Source organism: Sus scrofa, chromosome 12 (genome assembly GCF_054392235.1).
Source record: "Sus scrofa isolate SSC_HxYL_T2T_F1_AM1 chromosome 12, Sscrofa_HxYL_maternal_Yorkshire_Landrace_v2.0, whole genome shotgun sequence".
Taxonomy (NCBI): domain Eukaryota; kingdom Metazoa; phylum Chordata; class Mammalia; order Artiodactyla; family Suidae; genus Sus; species Sus scrofa.
This window is the reverse complement of record NC_139394.1, coordinates 2156612-2171201: the sequence shown is the minus strand read 5'-3', so window position 1 is coordinate 2171201 and position 14590 is coordinate 2156612. Positions and strand designations below refer to the sequence as shown.

General features: G+C 51.5%; 1 protein-coding gene across 1 annotated transcript in view; it reads left to right on the top strand.

Moving 5' to 3' along the window:
• Positions 1–14590, top strand: part of RNF213 (ring finger protein 213) — a 119564-nt gene that overhangs the window by 83537 nt on the left and 21437 nt on the right. The window contains 7 exon segments of the mRNA NM_001444554.1: positions 575–781; positions 1112–1302; positions 1651–1771; positions 4843–4943; positions 5044–5226; positions 6384–6553; positions 6651–6750. Coding sequence (NP_001431483.1) covers positions 575–781; positions 1112–1302; positions 1651–1771; positions 4843–4943; positions 5044–5226; positions 6384–6553; positions 6651–6750 — 1073 coding nt within the window.

Genomic DNA, 14590 nt, shown 5'->3' with positions numbered 1-14590 from the left:
TAAAAAGACAAAAGTCAAAAAAAAAAAATTACGTTTGGGAGTTCCCCTTGTGGCGCCGCGGAAATGAGTTCGACTAGGAACCATGAGGTTATGGGTTCAATCCCTGGCCTTGCTTAGTGGGTTAAGGATCCAGTGTTGCCGTGAGCTGTGGTGTAGGTCGCAGACGCGGCTCGGATCTGCCGTGGCTGTGGCTGTGGCGTAGGCTGGCAGCTGTAGCTCTGATTGGACTCCTAGCCTGGGAACCTCCATATACTGGGGGTGCGGCCCTAAGGAAAAAACAGAAAAAAAGATGTTCTTCTCCAGGCTCGTGATGGAGAAATGCTTGTACTGTTAAGTGGAAAAAAATCGGGAATACACTGTGAGCCTAATCTGGGGACCTCGGAAAGCAGGGTGTTGATTTGAAAATGTCTAGAAAGGGTGACACCAGGAGGTACCCCAGAGATTCTAGTAGTGCGCATGATTTTTAATTTTCTTTTTTGTCATTTTTGAACAGTCCCAGTTTTCCACAGGGTAAATGTATCTTTTAAAAAAAAAAAAATACAAACACATAGTAAAAGCTTGCTTTTCATCCCAGGTTCTGCAGATGGCTCTGTGGTCCTGCATCCATCAGCTGAAGGCGAAAAGGCCAGAGGAGGAGGTCTCCCTGCCGTCCGTGCACCTGGCCCACCACTATTTCCGGAGCCGCCTACAGAACTTCTCCAGAATCTTGGCTATTCATCCCCCAGTTGTCCAGAGCCTACTGAAAGGCACGCAAAACCACAGCTGGGCTGGACATGAGATGGTATGGCCCCTCCTGGGGGGACATTTCGTGCCTGCAGCTGGGCTTGGCCTCCTCACACGAGTGGGGGGCGCCCCCACTGCCACCCTGGCGAGGGAGAGCCTCGGGGTCATGACCCAGATGGGGGTCGGCTTCCCAGGGCCCTCAGGTCGGGCTGGTTCCTCGGTCGGCACACGTCGGCTCCTGCATCCTAGACTGTAGACAGTAACAGGTGAAGCGGCCGGATCGTGAGGACGCCCTGGGCCATCAGCCAGGGCCTCCGACGCGGGCTTTAGAGCAGCCCCAAGGGGTGAGGCAGGCTGCGCAGCCACAGGCCCGTTTCTCTGCTCCCAGGCTCTGGACGCGCTGGCGGCGCTGGCCTGCGTGGAGATGCTGACGGGGGAGCTCCTGGAGCCCAGGCCCCAGGCGTGGCAGGCTTGGTTGCAGACCGTGAAGAACCTGTCCATGCCGCTGGAGCTCCTCTGCTCCAACGGGTACACGCAGGACAGCGGCAAGATGACCAGGGCTGTCATCAGGGACGTCAGGTGAGACCCAGAAGTCCGGGCACATCCGAGAGAAAGAGTGGATATTTCTGCCTCGGGAAGGCGGCCTCGCCTCCATCATTCCTTTGCTTTTTAAGGCCACACCCGAGGCATATGGAGGTTCCCAGGCTAGGGGTCGAATCTGAGCTGCAGCTGCCAACCTACACCACAGCCACAGCAACGAGGGATCGGAGCCGCGTCTGTGACCTACAGCACGGCTCTTCGGCAATGCCGGATCCCTAACCCACCTTCACGCCCGTCCCTATCTTTTGACTCCTGTGCCCTGGCACTGCCGCCTTGCCTGCTTCATCCTGTCTTTCGTGGAGCTGAGTGCGGCCCCTCTCCTCACAGAACCCACTGGAATCGCCTTTTCTCCGTCTCGCTCTTTGTGGAGCACGTGCTCCTGGGGACCAAGAGCCAGATTCCCGAGCTGCTCGAGCTGGTGACCTCGTACATCTCCTTGCTGAACAAGGTGAGTGCAGCCTCGGCCGGCAGCCTGCGTCTGCCTCTTTGCAAGACCAAGAGCCGCTGCAGCCTGTCCCGACTTTCATCTGCAGGGGTCTAGTCCTCTCCCGATCTGACAGTTTCATCTGGGGGTGCGAAGGATAGCGATGGCATCACCGAGCCTGGCACCTGTTCAGGTTCAGTTTCTGCCCTCTCCTGAGCGCTAAGCCAGGGTGTATTATTTAGGGTTCCTTGCAGGATAAGGAACCATTCCTGCAGAAAATACGCTGGGGAGACCTTAGGGGGACTGAAGGGTGGGCACCAGCTGGGTCCAGTGGCCCCAGACCAGCAGCCTGGTCCGCAGGGAGGTGTCTGCCACTGCCCCGGTCGGGAAGCGGGGGAGCAGGAGGATGCGCCTGTGGACGTCCAAACACCAGTGCTGTCGGTGCGGCCAAGGGAACAGGAAGCCCGTGCCTCCCACCTCACGATACTCTTTACAGAACAAAGTTAGCGGTGCCCAAGCAGTGCCCTGTCCTTTCAACATCAGTGGCCACTCAGGAAAAACCACCTCTGCCCACTCAGCCTGGGAACCTAACACGAGCACTGCCGGCAGCTTTGCTGTGCAGCCTTTGTAATGTCCTTTTGTGTCTGGCTTAGTTCATCCACGTTGTAGCAGCTGTCAGAATTTCCTTTCATTCTTTTTTTTTTTTCCCTAGGGCTGCACCCATGGCATATGGGAGTTCCCAGGCTAGGGGTCAAATCAGAGCTGTAGCCACCGGCCTACACCACAGCCACAGCAACACGGAATCTGAGCTGCGTCTGCCACCGACACCAGAGTTCAGGGCAACGCCGGATCCTGAACCCACTGAGCGAGGCCAGGGATGGAACCCGAGTCCTCGTGGATACTAGTCGGGTTCGTTACCGCTGTGCCACATGGGAACTCCTCCTCTGTGCTTTTGATTTGCGTTCCCCTGATGACCTTTGACGTTGAACTTGGTTTTCCTGCGCTTATTGCCCATTTGTGTCTCTTCTTTGGAAAATGTCGATTCAAGTCCTTTACCCATTTTTGAATTTGCTAATCAACAGATCAAATGTAGCAGAGTGTTAAAAACACACATATGAGCGTTCCCATTGTGGTGCAGCCATCACAAATCCAACTAGTACCCATGAGGATGTGGGTTCCATCCCTGGCCTTGCCCCGTGGGTCAGGGATCCGGCATTGCTGTGAGCTGGGGTGTAGGTTGCAGACTCGGAGTTGATGGTGCTGTAGCTGTGGTATAGGCTGGCAACTGCAGCTCTGATTCGATCCCTAGCCTGGGAACTTCTATATGCCATGGGTGTGGCCCTAAAAAAGCAAAAAAAAAAACCTACATATATATCATTTCTAAGAAGGCTTAATCCCAGGAATTCAAGGATAGCTCAAAATCATAAAATCCATCACTGTCATCAGTTACAAAACAAATTGAAAGATAAACTCCAGGAGTTCCCGTCGTGGCGCAGTGGTTAACGAATCCGACTAGGAACCATGAGGTTGCGGATTCGGTCCCTGCCCTTGCTCAGTGGGTTAAAGATCCGGCGTTGCCATGAGCTGTGGTGTAGGTTGCAGACATGGCTCGGATCCCGCGTTGCTGTGGCTCTGGTGTAGGCCAGTGGCTACGGCTCCGATTGGACCCCTAGCCTGGGAACCTCCATATGCCGCGGGAGCGGCCCAAGAAACAGCAAAAAGACAAAAAAATAAAATAAAATAAAATAAAAATATATATAAAAAAAGATAAACTCCAAATGATTACTTCAATAGGTACAGAAAAAGCATTCGATAAAATTTATAATTTGGAAAAGAGATACTCTTGCCAAGTCAGGAATAGAAAGGAACTCTGTCAGGGGATAGTGCCTAAGGGTTTACCTGTTTTGAACACCTTACAGGAAACATCACTGAGAACCAGGACATTCCCTCGGCATACCCAGTAAGCTCATGATCTTGTATCATTACAGATATGCATTTCCTAAAAAAGCAGTGTTTTCACCTCTGAGTATATACCATAGAGAGTTTTCCCACTTGTACTTAGACACACGGAAGAATGCTGGGTACAGAAGTGTTTGTAATTGCCAGACACTGGGAACATTCTAAATGCCCAGTAATAGGAAAATGAGTGACCAGCATATTCATCAACACGTGCCACGTGGCAGGAGTCCCCATCGTGGTACAGCGGAATCGAATCTGACCAGGAACCATGAGGTTGCGGGTTCGATCCCTGGCCTCGCTCAGTGGGTTCAGGATCCGGCGTTGCCGTGAGCTGTGGTGTAGGTTGCAGACGCGGCTCGGATCTAGGTGTTGCTGTAGCTGTGGTGTAGGCCGGCAGCTGTAGCTCCATTTCAACCCCTAGCCTGGGAACCTCCATATGCTGCGGGGGTGGCCCTAAAAAGCAAAAAAAAAAAAAAAAAAAAAAAAGTTCCAGAGGCCGTAGGGCGGTTAACATGAAGGATCTGAACTGACTTGTGTCAGTGAAAAAAATAAGTTGCAGAAGCTCAGGCACAGTGCGCTCTGCTACCCCTCAAACGAAGCCTACAACATTCAAAACAACAAGGCTTTTATGCATGCCTGTGAATCCCTTAGAGGTGGGGATTTAGGAATGTGATTCTTGGGGTGGGGAAGGGAAATGTGATCAGAAGGAGATACAGGAGTTCCCGTTGTGGCGCCGTGGTTAACGAATCCGACTAGGAACCATGAGGTTGCAGGCTCGATCCCTGGCCTTGCTCGGTGGGTTAAGGATCCAGCGCTGCCATGAGCTGTGGTGTGGGTCACAGACGCAGCTTGGATCTGGTGCTGCTGTGGCTCTGGCGTAGGCCGGTGGCTACAGCTCCGATTCGACCCTAGCCTGGGAACCTCCATGTGCCACGGGAGCGGCCCCAGAAATGGCAGAAAGACAAAAAAAAAAGAAAAGAAACTGCTAAACAAACACAAAAGCCTCCCACTGTAGAGGGACAGCACGGTGCTGACTGCGCAGGTCCGCCCGCGGCAGAGGGACGCCGCGTTGCGTGGCTGGCTGACCCCTTCCTTCCGCACCGATCCGCTCCCCTCCGCCCTCTGCCTTTCTCCAGTGCCTGGAAGAGGACGCTGACCTCAAGACCCACAGGCCTTTTGTCGCGGTGATGACAGCTCTTCGTAAATGTAAGGACCAGGCCAGTGTGAGCTTCACCAGGTGAGGGATCCGCCAAGGAGAGAATTCGGACCCTTCGGGAGGTTTTGCTCCTCACAGGCAGCTTCTCTGCTTCAGAGCTGATGACCCTCTCGGCTTCTAGGCCTGGGGTTCGGCCGTGCCCCGTCTGCCTGGGAGACGCACAGGATCCCGTCTGCCTGCCCTGTGACTGTGTGTTCTGCCTGCGCTGCCTCAAAGCCCGGCTCACGCTGGGGCAGATGGGCTGCCCCCGCTGTGTAATTGACTTGCCGGACGACTTCTCCCTGACTGTCTCCCAAGAGCACAGGTAAAACACACTTTCTCCTTTTTTTCCTTCCCTTTTTGCAAGTCCAGTGTTCAGAAATGTAACTATTAACCTGAAGAGCCCCGAGAAATGTCCCAAGAGAGACAACTACTTATGTACCTTCCCAGACACCTCGTGTCTCAAAATTCTCCTCTCCCCACAGCAGGCACGTGTACAGGTTAGGGAGACAGGCAAATGAGAGGAAAGAAACCGAAAGTTGTCCGTTTAATAAAGCCGTCACCAGAGGCCCAGGGAGTTTAGAGGCGACAGATTTGTCCCCTTGATGTGTTCCTACCAGACCATCCACGTTCTTGCCCTGAGGCCAAAGCTGGCTCTCTTCAAGGCAGTCGTTAAAACTTACGTAACTGGTTGGTTTTCCTTCCCCTTTTCCTCCCTTCTCAGGCCTTCTTAAAGAGGAGCACAAGGCAAGCCCAGTGGGTGGGATCTTTGAGAAAGTCTTGGGGTCTGAAAGCTATTGCTGGATGGAACAGATGACCCAAATGTTTTTAGAAAGAGCTGAGTGTACATACTGTCTGTTGCAGTTTGGGAGACAGCTCTAATCAATATAAGCAGATACTTGCATCTTTTAATTTAAAAAACCAGTGTGGGAGTCCTTGTGGTGGCGCAGCAGCAATGGATCTGACGAGTATCCATGAGGCCCAGGTTCGATCCCTGGCCTTGCTCAGTGGGTTATGGGTCTCGCGTTGCCTTGAGCTGTGGTGTGGGTCCCAGACATGGCTCAGATCCTCCATGGCTGTGGCGTAGGCCAGCAGCTACAGCTCTGATTTGACCCCTAGCCTGGGAACCTCCATAGGCCTCCGTTGCAGCCCTAAAAAGATTAAAAAAATAAAAATAAAAATCACTGTGCTTGGGGTGCTGGGGATACAGTGCTAAACAAACAGCGAGATCGTCTCTGCCCTATCTGGTGTTGCCATGAGCTGTGGTGTGGGTGGCAGACTCGGCCCAGAGCCCACATTGCTGTGGCTGTGGCGCACAGGCCAGCAGCTGCAGCTCTGATTCGACCCCTAGTCTGGGAACCTCCATATGCCATGGGTGTGGCCTTAAAAAAGACCAAAAAAAAAAAAAAAAGCCTTCCAAATCCAAAAGCTTCTGGACCACATTCTAAAGTCTCTTGACTGTGGTTTTCATCCATTCCCAAGGGAGATCATCAGGAAACACGCCTGCTTCCGGCAGATGTGCAATAGTTTCTTCGTGGACCTCGTTTCCACCATGTGCTTCAAGGACAATTCTCCACCGGAGAAGCGTGTGGTCGAAGATCTGCTGTCTTTACTCTTTGTAGAAAAGGAGCTCCTGCGAGAGTCTTCCCAGCGTGAGTGGCTTTCTTCCCATAGACCTAAACACAGGTTTTCCTCCCACTTTTTATGTCCGATGTGATCGATGATCTGCCTTTCCCTTCCTGGTTTCAGGATCCCGCGAACACACAAAATCTCTCTCTCCTTTTGATGACGTTGTGGATAAGACCCCTGTCATCCGCTCAGTGGTACTGAAGCTGCTTTTGAAGTACAGGTGAGAACAAAGAACGTGCAGTGTGCCTCTAGAAAGCAAGTCTTTTATTTTTATTTTTTGAAAGGTGAGAATGTGTCATTAAGTTTATCGACCTGAACGTACTCTCAGAGGGAGAGCGGTCCCGGTGAATCGGGACCGTCCGCCTTTCAGCCGTGTTTCCCTTTAAACCCCCTCGCTGCCCACAGACCAGAGTGAAGACCGGATTTGCCCCGCCCAGGCCCCCTGCACCTGCGTGAAGGCTGAGTGTTGATTGGCCCCACGTTTGTACCTCATTTGCATGGGGCCTCTGCGATCTTCTGATTGGCCCGGGGCAGGGTGCCTCTTCTGTGTGGGGGTTGGGTCGCGGAGGAGTCTCCCGGAAGGTCCCTTGACTTGGCGCCTGCACCTGTTCTAATGGTTTAACACATGTTTTACCGCAGGAATCCGGTTTTTCGGTGATGATTAATGGCCCGTCGTGACTCACCTGGATGGCATTCCCTATTCTATCCTATTTAACATTTTCCCCCCTTAAGAGCTTGGGACCCAGTTCTTTGGGGAACTTGTGTGACGACCGGTCTAGCTCCTTCCTTCAGGCACAGGGCATCAATAGTGGGATTGGGTCCCGGCTCTTACTACACTTGGACATTGGACTCCAGGTGTTGGTGGCCATCTAGGGGTGACCAGTATATGTTCTTGGGCCCGCTGGTCATCTTCTGCTATCTCTCTTCTGTTTCATGGGCCAGTGTTTGGTATCCCCACAAGCAGCATCGGTTTGATCTGGAACTTCTGTAACCTGTTTGAGATACATTTTGTCAGTAGTTGGAACAAACAGAGACCACACAGGACTCCTGAAATGATGGCCATGACTGGTCCCAAGAGTGGGGGGAGCCAGGCTGCAGGTGTGGGGAAACCCCAGTCTCCCGACATCCCTGAGTCATGAATTTCTGTGGCTTTCGTACAGAGCCCTTCTGTATTCTCCAGGACTCGCCCCGATTGATTATAGTAGAACCCGCGTTCTTCCTTTATTTTATTTTATTTTATTTTATTTTTTGTCTTTTCTAGGGTTGCTCCTGCGGCATATGGAGGTTCCCAGGCTAGGGGTCGAATCGGAGCTGTAGCCGCCGGCCTACGCCAGAGCCACAGCAACGCAGGATCTGAGCCGCGTCTGCAACCTACAGCACAGCTCATTGCAACGCCGGATCCTTAACCCACTGAGCAAGGCCAGGGATCAAACCTGCAACCTCATGGTTCCTAGTCGGATTTGGTAACCACTGCGCCACAATGGGAACTCCCGTGTTCTTCCTTAAGATAGAGGCGTCTTCTCCCTTCCAGCCATTAACAAATCCAGGACCTGGTGGTTCTGTAAGACCACCGCAGCTGGGGGCGTCCACCTGGAACTGTAAGCATTGGAGCGCCTGTGCCATCTCTCTATGGAGGCTGCAGTGTCACTGCAGAGCTGTTGGAACTTGTGTAGGGAAGTGCCTCGAATACAGAGCCTCAGCCAGGCCGGTGCCGAGCCCCAACGCCACGAACAAGGGAATGGGTGCCACTGCCCTGTGAATTCTGATCGGAATACCCTGGTAAAACTAGGGAGGTGTTGGTCCAGACTAAGTCTGTCTGGGGGGTCATGTACCCCAGTGAGCAGGTCCCCAACCGAAAAGGGGGCAAAGCTAGGTATGCCTTTGTTCCGCATACAAAGTAGATCCTGTGACCAGGTTGAAGGTAGGCGGCGAAGCAGGTGGCCCCCAAGGGATCGCACCCCCACTGGGCTGCATGAGGAACATGGCTTAACGGGGGCGTCTGTTAGTGCAGCCCTTCAGATTTGGGTGAGAGATTGTTACCCCCTTGGCAGCGAACCCGGCAGCAGTAGGGCTACTTGGGAGTGGATTTCCGTGTTGGGAGGCGTTCGTGACCCTGTCTTCAAGGTAGAGGTGTTTCATTTGGGTTCCTACCACAAGGTTAGGTTATTAGGGGTGGTGACCCCCTGGAGAAAGTAGCAGTGACAGAGCTTCTTGTCTCTGGAGGAGCCAGGATGACCCTGTGTGATTCCTGGGTCGTCCGAACAGAACAGAGAGCTCCGGGGCAGGCTGACTGCAGAGAGGAGAGCTTCCTTGGAGACAGGTGCATAGTGTCAGCTTTGGGTGTGTCATAGGGCCCGAGTGTGGGCTCTGGTCCTTGAGAGACGCTCCATAGTCCTGGCGTTCACCCCTGCTGATGTAAAGGTTACGCTGCACCTAGACCTCATGCTTCCCGCATGTTTGCTGGGCCCACTGTTCTCAACGCAAATGGGGAAGGTTGTTTGGAGTAAGTTCATCAGCTGAGAAAACATTGGCTCGGGAGGAAGGGTGGTGGCTTTGGGTTTTTTTTGTTTGTTTGTTTTTTGTTTTTTTGTCTTTTTGCCATTTCTTGGGTTGCTCCTGCGGCATATGGAGATTCCCAGGCTAGGGGTTGAATCGAGCCATAGCCGCTGGCCTACGCCAGAGCCATAGCAACGCAGGACCCAAACCGAGTCTGCAACCTACACCACAGCTCACGGCAACGCCGGATCCTTAACCCACTGAGCAAGGCCAGGGATCGAACCCGCAACCTCATGGTTCCTAGTCAGATTTGTTAACCACTGCGCCATGACAGGAACTTTGGCTTTGGGTTTTAATGCCACCAGTTGTCGTTGATGCCAAGGGAGAAAACGTTCTTCTCTCCTGGCCCCAAATGCCACTCCTCTGCCAGGGGTGGGGGTCGTTGGGTTTGGCATCTTGTTGGGCTGACATAGTGGCCCAGAGGCGTCCAGGGACGAGCTGGACATCCCCCCAACTATGGGAGTTGATGCAGATCCAGCAGGGCACCCAGTGAGATTCAGGTGGGCAGCGGTATGGTTTGCGAGGGTGTAAGCATTGCTAGGAGACTGGTCCCCATTCCCAGTGGTGGGGTCAGTGGCTAAGCCTGGAACTATTGCCAAAAGAAAGAGGTCCCCTACAAGGGGTGTGTTTCTTTCTGTGAGGCTTTGAAGGGACATCAGAGGTCTCCAAGTGGCTCGCAGGTGTGGTAGGAAATCGTGTTGGCCTTCACTGGAGCTCGCCACTGCTTAACTCGGGAGTGGTGTGTCCAGCTTTCCAGCCCAGGAACTTTGACCACTGTGGGTATGTAGAGGGTTACTGGATATGGCCCTTCCCAGGTGGGTTGCAGTTGAGATGCTGAGGCTGGGGATCCCAGTTGCAGTTGAGAAGCTGAGCTCCTGGGGATAGAGAGGTGATAAAACAGCATCCCTAGAAGTCAATTCTTTTTCTTCTCCCCATGGCTTTTTCTTTGCTGGCAAGCGTTCTTTACAGAACAGGCAGTGAGTTCAGGCTTGAGGATGCTTTTTCTGCGAGAGACCCCCTGGTTCGTTGTCTGCATTGTCCTTGACACACACACACCCTGGCGCTGAGTTCAGCGTGGCCATAGGCACATGTTTCGGAGGAAGACAAAATTGGGGGGAGGGGGCAGGGTGTTGTGAGAGGTGCAGGAAGTTGGGGCTCCGAACCCGCAGCTCTGATCTCACTTCCACAGCTACAGAGCTGGGTGGTTTTGGGGTGGTAGCTTACCATTCCCCTCAGCCTCCTTGCTCTCGATGTCATCCGAGTGTTTCTTCACCCAAGTTTCTCTGATTCTGTTAATGGGCGGAGAAGCCCATGTGATGCCTCAGCTCAATGGGACAGATTATGCCATTTTAGAAAATTCTTAGAAAGCTGACCAGTGTTCAGAAGGCTTCTTTCAGGGGTACTTTGGATTCTCAGCCTGTGTTCCGACTTGACAGAGTACGGTTAGAGGTGATGGCAGAATCAGGATGCTGTGTGAAAAGTTGTCATAGAAACGACTATTTCTTTTTTGTTTTTTGGTCCTTTTAGGCCACACACATGGCATATCGAGGTTCCCAGGCTAGGGATCCAGTTGGAGCTGTGCCAGCCTACACCACAGCCACAGCAACATCAGATCTGAGCCACATCTGCAACCTACACCACAGCTCACAGCAACGCCAGATCCTTAACCCACTGAGTGAGGCCAGGGGTCGAACCTGCATCCTCATGGATACTAATCAGTGTCGTTGCCACTGAGCCACGATGGGAACTCCCAGAAACGACTGTTTCTAACCTAAAATCCAAAAACTGGCTCAGGACAGAGATTAGAGTTACATTTAAGGCATGGACCCCCTGCGCCCTTGTCTATGGACATCTATTTTCTGCCTTTATTTTTCATTATTTGTGAAACAGTCTTTTCAAACAAGATTCCTGGAGGGGTTTCAAATAAAATACTCTTAAAATACATTTTCTTACAGAGCTATAATGAAAATGGCTTTTAAGGCATGTGTGTAGAGAGTTGACATGAGGGGTTCCCTTGTGCAACGGGTTAAGGATCCGGCAGTGTCACTGCTGTGGTGCGGGTTCGACCCCTGGCCTGGGAATGTCCCCGTGCTGCAGGTGCGGCCAAAAAAAGAATTGACTTGAGATATAAACGAAAGCCTCTTTTGAGATGTTATGGGATTATTACTAATTTTAGTACATGTGTGAATCTGTATTCCTGTGCACTCCTTTGCTTGGAGAAAAAGGGAAAGGCATAGTTGACATTCCCTAAATCGTAGACTCGTTGGCATGAATACAAACAGTACACTTAAAAGTCCGTGCCTTGAGGAGTTCCTGTCACGGAGCAGTGGAAAGGAAACCGACTAGGAACCATGAGGTTGCGGGCTCCATCCCTGGCCTCACTCAGTGGGTTAAGGATCTGGCGTTGCTGTGGCTGTGGTGTAGGCCGGCAGCTGTAGCTCCGATTCGACCCCTAGCCTGGGAACCCTCATATGCTGTGGGTGCGGCCCTAGAAAAGCAAAAAAAAAAAAAAGAACGAATTGGGCTAGACTTAGGCATTCTTTGTGGAAATGTAGGCATCCACTACGCTGTGCTGGGACAGTGTTGACGAGACCACAAATAGCACTAAGATATTATCTGCCTTTTTCAACACCGTGATATTTTCACTAATGTTACCAAAGTAATGATGGGCAAAACTGCCAGCATCTTCGCAGGAGGAAAACCCTAGCAGGGGCCTTCGTGTCCGCCGCCACTGTGCACCTGTAGGTTGTCAAATGCCAGTTTCACTTAATGTCCTTGACGAAGCTGTAAAGTTTATTGATTTCACGAAATCTCTGCCCTGGAGGACATGACTTCTTTTTTTTTTGTCTTTTGTTGTCTTTGTTGTTGCTATTTCTTGAGCCGCTCCCGCGGCATATGGAGGTTCCCAGGCTAGGGGTTGAATCGGAGCTGTAGCCACCGGCCTACGCCAGAGCCACAGCAACGCAGGATCCGAGCCGCGTCTGCAACCTACACCACAGCTCACGGCAACGCCGGATCATTAACCCACGGAGCAAGGGCAGGGACCGAACCCGCAACCTCATGGTTCCTAGTCGGATTCATTAACCACTGCGCCACGACGGGAACTCCAGGACATGACTTCTTAATGTTCTGTTGAAATGAGAGGCACAGACAAAGCACTCCGAGGTGCACTGCTTAGCGGTCTTGAGTTACATGCTAATCTGGCCGCTTTTTTCGTAAAATGCCATTTGCACTTGGATGGCTGACGGACGGACTTATTCAGACCTGGGCACTTGGCAGGTGTTTTCTTGAGAACAAGTGAGGGGAGCCTGTCACATCAGGGAAAACAACGGATGCTGTTTGTTGCTAATGATAAAATTCAAGCTTGTAAACAAATATGAAATTTTTGGAAAACTTGTATCTTCCCCGGGAGCCTGTCTGCTTTCTACTGTGTTACGGATTCTGATGGCGTGGGTGGTGATATTAGTGAATGTGAGGTTTTAAAAATAGGTATTGTACGGAGTTCCCGTTGTAGAAACAATCTGACTAGTGTCCACAAGGACACGGGTTCGATCCCTGGCCTTGCTCAGGGAGTCAGGGATCCAGCACTGCTGTGAGCTGTGGTGTAGGTCAAAGGTGTGGGTCGGGTCCCATGTCGTTGTGGCTGCGGTGTAGGCTGGCAACTGCAGCCCTGATTCGATCCCTAGCCTGGGAACTTTCTTGTGCCACGGGTGTGGCCCTAAAAAGACCAAAAAGAAAGGAAGAAAAGAAATCCATTTGAAGCCCAAAGCCGACCATTCCAATGTAATTGACTATGAAAGATTCGTTGATAGGGTTTCAGATTGGACACTGAAGCTCACCTTTTTTTTTTTTTTTTTTTTTTTTTTTTTGGTCTTTTTGCCTTTTCTAGGGCTGCTTCCATGGCACAGGGAGGTTCCCAGGCTAGGGGTCCAATTGGAATTGTAGCCGCCGGCCTACGCCAGAGCCACAGCAACACGGGATCCGAGCCGTGTCTGCAACCTACACCCAGTTCACGGCAACACGGGATCCTTCACCCCCTGGGCAAGGCCAGGGATCGAACCCGCCACCTCATGGTTCCTCGTCGTATTCGTTCACCCCGCGCCACGACGGGAACTCCCGAAGCTCACCTTTAGACACAGTCACCTGTCCAAGTTCAGTTTAGTGCCAATGGAGGACGTGCAGCTGCTTGAAAAGGCCACGAACTAGTTCTCACTTTGCCACAGCTGCATGTTGCGTGAGACCAGATTTCCCCACGTGTGTTTCTCATTCCAGTTAGAAGCAGAGCAGATTCGAGAAGCCAGCGAACTTCTCCTAAGCCGGGAGTTGAAGAGATTTGCAGGAATGGAAAACAATGCCCCTCTTCTTCCTAATGAGTTTTGTTTGGGAAAAGACTTTTATTTGTAAAAAATGTTATTTATGTTAACATTATGTTCACATTTTCATTTCAACAGACTCTGAAGAAGTCACATCGTCAGGTGTGGAGATTAGGTTAGGAAGGAACTTAGCCATTTTTTCTCTCTTTAGGGCAACACCCACAGCCTACGGAAGTTCCCAGGCTAGGGGTGGAATCGGAGCTACAGCTGCCAGCCTACGCCGCAGTTATAGCAACTCAGGATCCTTAACCCAGTGAGCGAGGCCAGGGATCGACCCTGAGTCCTCATGGATACTAGTGGGGTTCCTTACAGCTGAGCCACAACAGGAACGCTTAAATTAATTGATAAACAGTTTCAAATTTTTTTCAGTTCGAATGTCTAATACTGTAAATGTTGATAGGTAGAACCCCCAAAACAAAGGCTCTTTGGGGGTCTCAGCAATTTTTAAGACCGTAAGGAGGCCTGGAGCCAAAAGCTTTGGGAAGAGCTGGGATGCCCTGGAGTCTGGGGTTAGTAGATGCAAACCATTGCACTTGGAGTGGATACACAGTGACATCTGCTGTATAGCACAGCTGTATCCAGCCACTTGTGAAGGAACACGACGGAAGATAATGTGAGAAAAAGAGTCTGTGTGTGTGTGTGACCTGGTCACTTTGCTGTACGGCAGAACTGGAGCGAACATTGTGAATCAACTATAATCGATAAAAATCTTACAAATAAGGAGTTCCCGTCGTGGCACAGTGGTTAACGAGTCTGATTAGGAACCATGAGGTTGCGGGTTTGGTCCCTGCCCTTGCTCAGTGGGTTAACGATCCGGCATTGCCGTGAGCTGTGGTGTAGGTTGCAGACGTGGCTCGGATCCCTTGTTGCTGTGGCTCTGGCGTAGGCTGGCGGCTACAGCTCCGATTAGACCCCTAGCCTGGGAACCTCCATATGCCGTGGGAGCGGCCCAAAGAAATAGCAAAAAAAAAAAAAAAAAAAAATCTTACAAATAAGATAAAGTATGGAATTTTATGTTCCCCCAGGTTGGTGTTAGAGTATTCTTCATAAAACGTTACAAATCATATGTACCTCTGTGTGTGTGTGTGTGTGTGTGTGTGTGTGTGTGTATTTATATTTATCCAGGAACTG